The following is a 6000-nucleotide window of genomic DNA, read 5'->3' on the forward strand; positions in this document are numbered from 1 at the left end:
TTTGAGTTCAAATCCTGCCAAGTTTAACTTTGCTTTTATCTTTTTAGCATCAAAGGAAAAAATACCTGTGACCCCTCACCTAGAAATGTGTGACTTGGTGACTACAAAGAAACTATCATTATTGCTATGGTCCTTATCAATGTTATCATGATGCATAATCTAGAGAAGATGATATTGATAACAAATCCCATCAGCTCATCTATCCTGTCATGGGTTGGACAGGTTTCCTGACTCAGTGTTTCTGACCAGATGCTCTTCCCTTCACCAACCCTTTTAATCATGTCGTATGACTACATGAATATAGTGTATTTATCCTAAAACTGGATATGAGGATAACTAACTGTAATATAATAAATATTATTCGATTAATATTTAGGATCCCTGGTTTTCACTTAAGTGGCCTAGGTACAGTTTCAAGCTAGAAAACCCTTTATATAAATCTGTGAGGGAGACTTTTTACACAGTTATTTGGCTTGTTAGAAATAAAAACCAGTTCACATGTTAACGTCGTAAAGAAAAGAAAGGGAGATAATGCTATGAATAAAAAACAAAAAAAAGTATCCAGTACACTCTGTAAAACGGCTGGCATCAGGAAGAGCATTCAGTAATAGTAAGCTTGCCATAGTAACCATCGCAGCCCTTAGGTTAGTCAGATCATCCTGTCAAGCCATCCAACTCATGCCAGCATGGAATATGGATGTTAAATGACTAGTATGGTGATGGTGATTATTCATCATCATCATCATCGTTTAACGTCCGCTTTCCATGCTAGCATGGGTTGGACGATTTGACTGAGGACTGGTGAAACCAGGTGGCTACACCAGGCTCCAATCTGATTTGGCAGAGTTTCTACAGCTGGATGCCCTTCCTAACGCCAACCACTCAGAGAGTGTAGTGGATGCTTTTTACATGCCACCGGCACGAAGGCCAGTCAGGGGGTACTGGCAATGGCCACGCTCAAAATGGTGAATTTTATGTGTTATTTTGTTTATGTATTTGGTTTGTAAAGATTCTTGATGTGAATTCATGTTGAAACCAAATCTCATTTTGTCTTGGGAGAGTCCTTATTCCAATCAGTGAGGAGGCATGTCATTGATGAAGTCACAAACAATGACAAACAAAGGGCTTTTACTAACAACTGACTGGTTGTCAACTAGAACAGGGGTTTTCAAACTGTGGTCCGCAAGGACAAGACAGGGGGTCTGTAGACAGCAAATACTTTTTATGGGCAATTTGATTTTATATATGTTTTTTAATTGACAATAAACCTGTTTGTTAAATACTGTTAAATAAATAAATGTAAAAATATATGTTATTTTAAGCAAATATTTATGTATAAATTTCATAAGCGTTTATAAGGTAAAGCCTGAAATATACAAGTCAAAAAGTTTGAAAACCCCTGAACTAGAACATTAAATAAATGATCAATTAGTTAGTTGGTTAGATATTTAACCAACAATAAACAAGTGATATTGAACCAGTGTGTGCTATTATTGGCACCATGACCCTTCCAAGACACAATAAGGTGTGTGTTACCTTGATAAATTGTACCCGTTTATATTGTAAATAATGCTTACCAAGAATTTTCGGTTCTTCATTTCCAGGTCATACACACGGTGGTCAAATGTTTCCCATGATGATAGGGGCCTATCTTATAAATCCCTTCTTTGCTGGACTATACCAGTACCAGGGACGCAGCTATGTCTATGTATCTGAGGGGACAGTGTACTGGGGTATACCGATGAGAATTGGTAGTTCTATGGAAATAACAGAAGTTCTTCTGACAAATAGATAATAAAACGCAAAAACAAAAACAACAGGTAATTATTCTTAGAATTCTAATTAATATTTTATGTTCTCCCCACACACAGACAGGTGTATAAAGTATACCATTCTCTATCCTTTGTTTTGTCTCTCTCTTTGTTAAAAAAGCTTCTACTCATGTAAAATTCACACCCAAAAGTTTTCAGAGTTGTCAATATAGCCAGGAGAAAAAGGTTTTCAATTTATTTCATTAGATAAAAATAATTTCTGTTTAACAGGTATCACATTGAAAGCTATTAAACTACAAAGTATTTGTGTTGTTTATAATAAACTTTATTTTACATTTCTTGCCCACAAGTCCTGTCTTTAGCATACTGCTGTATGTTTTCTCAAATCATGTTCACAGGAAAAGTTGTTGATAAGAATTACCAACAAAAACAAAGTTGATGAAAATGCAAATTAAGTTTAATTACCAATAAACATCAGCTTGGATGACACTTTACTCAACCGACAGAGGAAGGTGACTGATCAGATTGATTATGTAAACAGAATTCTTTTCCACTTATTCTTGTCGGAACCTTTGATACGGAGTATAGAAATTTTAATCCCTTTCACACTTATAAAATGTCAAGCAAACTTAAAAATTTGTCATTACCATTATTGTCAGCATGGGCAGAACTTATGAATCGTTTACTGTGAAGAAATTAAATATCTTGAATATGCAATTGAACATGGTAATAGAGCTGCCGGAAGGCATTTTAATATTAATGTAGCCAATGTTCGAAACTGGCGTAAATGGTATGACAAACTTAAAACTGTGCCTAGTAATAAACAGACAAAAGTAAAAACATATCCATATCATTACATTTTTTTTTTTCAGTCAAGAATATCCATATCACTATGTATGTCAATGGTGCTCCATTGTGTTAGGTAGAAACTCCAAGCAATATAAAATATGGCCTGGACTGTGATTACCAGTATGAACATCAGACGTCAATAAGTAGTTTACCATTTAACGGTTTTAATAAATTTATACAGAAAAAAGTAAGCATTATACCATCCAGCATAAATCATTATATTTAAGCCATTATTTTTTCCGTAAAAACCTTTTCTGGCATTAAATGAGACAGCTTCTGGTTCGAATGTTTACATTTTGTACATCTTTTTCCAACAAAAAAAATTTCAAAAAAATTCTGGAAATGATCTACTCATGTCATTTACACTCTCACTGAAGTTTATTTTTATTTTTGTGGAAAAAGTGTGCAAATTACATGGGTTTTTACAATAATTGAAATAACACCTCGCATCCTCTTGTTGCATAATTCCTGGTACTGCAAGTGGTTGGCATTTGGAAGGGCATCTCGCTGTAAAAAGCATGCCAAAACTGACCTCACCTATGCTGGTGCTACATAAAAAACCCTCAGTCCACTCTGCTGGGTGGTTGGTTTTAGGAAATGCATCCAGCTGTAAAAACCATGCCAAAACAGATGCTGAAGCTTGATGCAGTCTTCTGCCCAGCCACCTCCTATCAAACCATCCAGCCCATGCCAGCATGGAAAGCAAACATCAAATGATGATGATGATGATTGCCAGCTCTCTACTCTAGGCAATTAACATGCTTCGTCTCCTGCCCCTCCAAATTGGCTATACAGGTGATGAATGCTATTCTCTTAAGAATATCCCATCAACATCAGTCATGCAATCAAATCCTGCCATTCTACAATCTTTAAGTGGTTCACTCAGAGCAAAACAAGTGAAGAATGCTCCCTACAACAACTAAGAACATGTAACCTCCCACCACAAATATTGATTGTAATAAGACAATCAAAAGCAAGATTCTTCCATACATATAGGCACAAGCATATGGTTGTGGTAAGAAGCTGGCTTCTCAACTGCATGGTTTGGGGTTCAATCCCACTGTGGTACATTTGGCAAGTGTCTTCTGCTATGGCCCCAGGTCAACTAAAGCCTTATGAGTGAATTTGGTGCATGGAAACTGAACTGAAAGAAGCCCATCATAAGATAGACTCCATCAAATGCCAGTAGGGAAAAACTAGAAGTAGTTAATAACTTCAGTTACCTAGGGGTGGAGGTTCTGAGAGCATATCTGCTAGAATAAGAATAGGCTGGGCAAAGTTCAGAGAGCCTGTACCTCTGTTGGTAACAAAGGGCCTTTCCCTCAGTGTGAAAGGCTGATTGTATGATGCCTCTATGCGAACAGCCATGTTACATGGCAATGAAACATGGGCTGTGACTGCTGAGGATATGCATAGGCTTGAAAGAAATGAAGCCAGTATGCTTCACTGGATGTGTAATATCAGTGTGCATGCACGACAGTGTAAGCATCTTGAGAGAAAAGTTGAGCATAAGAGGAATTAGATGTGGTGCACAAGAGAGACGACTCCATTGAACTGGTCATGTGATGTGGACAGTTGTGTGAAGAAGTGCCAATCTCTATCAGTGAAAGGAAGCTATGGAAGAGGGAGACCCAGGAAGACATGCGACAAGGTGGTTAAGCATGATCTTCAAATGTTGGGCCTCATGGAAGCAATGACTATTGACCAAGATCTTTGGCGATGTGTTGCATGTAAAAAGCACCTTCCGTACGCTGGGCCTCACCTATCAAACTAAGTGAAATCATATTTGTGGCAAATATTGGTGCCATGCAAACTGATAACCATGCCAGTAGCACGTAAAAGCACTCATTACACTCTCAGAGTGGTTGGTGTTAGGAAGGTTACCCAGCCATAGAAACCATGCCAAATCAGACTAGAGTCTGGTGCAGCCCCTCAACATACCAGCCCTAGTCAAACTGTTCAACCTATGCCAGCATGGGCAATGGATGGTAAATGATGATGATGATGAGTCAACAGCGTTTTACATCTGTTTTCCATATTGGCATGTGTTGGACATGCACATATACAAGTGTATTTGTCTGTGTCCCCCACCAACGCTTTACAACCAGTGTTGGTTTGTTTATGTCCCCATAATTACCTCATAATTATTTGGCAAAAGAAACCGATAGAATGAATACTAGGCTTGAAAGAAAAAATGTTCTGGAGTCAATTTGTTCAACTAAACCCTTCAAGGTGATGCTACAGCATGGCCACAGTCCAACTAAACGGTAAGAAGAAAGATAAAAAGATATAAAAGACATCACTTGCCTTGCAAAGTCTCTTATGTCCCAAATTGTATGAGACTATGGCAAGAGAGTCTCTATTAACTTTTGAAGAACACCCCTACATTCCACCTCTCTACTAAGATAGCACTTCTTAGCACTCTTTCTAGCAAAGCCACTGTATTTACTGTCTACTTCACTTCAAACTCCACTCATTCTAAATCTCCTTCCAACCTCTTCTTTTTGACATTTATCCAACAGTGTCTGTAAGAAGCCTAAACCATTTCAACCAACCATTTTCTAAAATAGATTCAATATCTTATTTTCAGATGTGCATCTTGTGATCTCAAAGAATATCTTCTGAAACAATCTCAAACAAAAGAAACAAACAAAATGCTTTTGACATTCGTTTTACCATAAAAGAAAATGCTACTTGATGATCTCGCAGGTGTCAGAACAGGAATATGACCAACATAAACAGCAGCTGATTCTAAGAGTCATTTGCTATGAACACTGTGAAAGTCATGAGTCAACTAAATAATAGTATTGTGTGTGTGTGTGTGGACACATTTATGTGAATGTGTATGTATATATGCATGTGTGTGTGTATGTTGTAAAACAACTCCCAGTGATCAAAGAATAATTCCTTTATATGAATCGATTAAGAAACTGAAACATTCCAGAACATTTCAGTGTTATATTGTTTGTAAATTTTAAATTATCATCTATGTGTCCTAGTAAATTATTTCATCTTGGTTAATCATATCTTTCCAAAACCTCACTTCTACAGATTTACAGATTTTCCCATTTTTTTTTTAAGCAATTTGTGATTGTTATGGCTTCCTGCATTTTAAAAATACAAAAACCTCCTACAGTATATTCATGTTATTTATGCAAAATATATTGTCTTTTTTAGTTCTTAAAACTTTAAATACTAATTGATCATCTAGTGTGTGTATGTGTTTGTATTTGCTTTTATTATTTACAAAAGAAACCAATGGCGGCACTTATAGATTCCATTAAAAACCCTTATTGTTCTTTGCTAATTCATGGAACTCTGAAGAATCGGACTTCCTCGGCCAACTTCGCTGTCCATTTTTCACTCAAAAATATTTGGT

At 36.7% G+C, this 6000-nt stretch overlaps 1 protein-coding gene across 1 annotated transcript in view; it reads left to right on the forward strand.

Moving 5' to 3' along the window:
- LOC106876911 (transmembrane protein with metallophosphoesterase domain) overlaps positions 1–5781 on the forward strand; it is a 24683-nt gene extending 18902 nt beyond the window's left edge. The window contains exons 5-6 of the mRNA XM_014925661.3: positions 1605–1820; positions 5212–5781. Of these exons, the coding sequence (XP_014781147.1) occupies positions 1605–1795 (191 nt within the window). The 3' untranslated portion in view covers positions 1796–1820; positions 5212–5781. The remainder of the gene's footprint in view (positions 1–1604; positions 1821–5211) is intronic.
- The last annotated feature ends 219 nt before the right edge of the window (positions 5782–6000 follow it).

The sequence above is a fragment of the Octopus bimaculoides genome, chromosome 16 (assembly GCF_046866305.1).
Source record: "Octopus bimaculoides isolate indiv1 chromosome 16, ASM4686630v1, whole genome shotgun sequence".
Taxonomy (NCBI): Eukaryota; Metazoa; Mollusca; class Cephalopoda; order Octopoda; family Octopodidae; genus Octopus; species Octopus bimaculoides.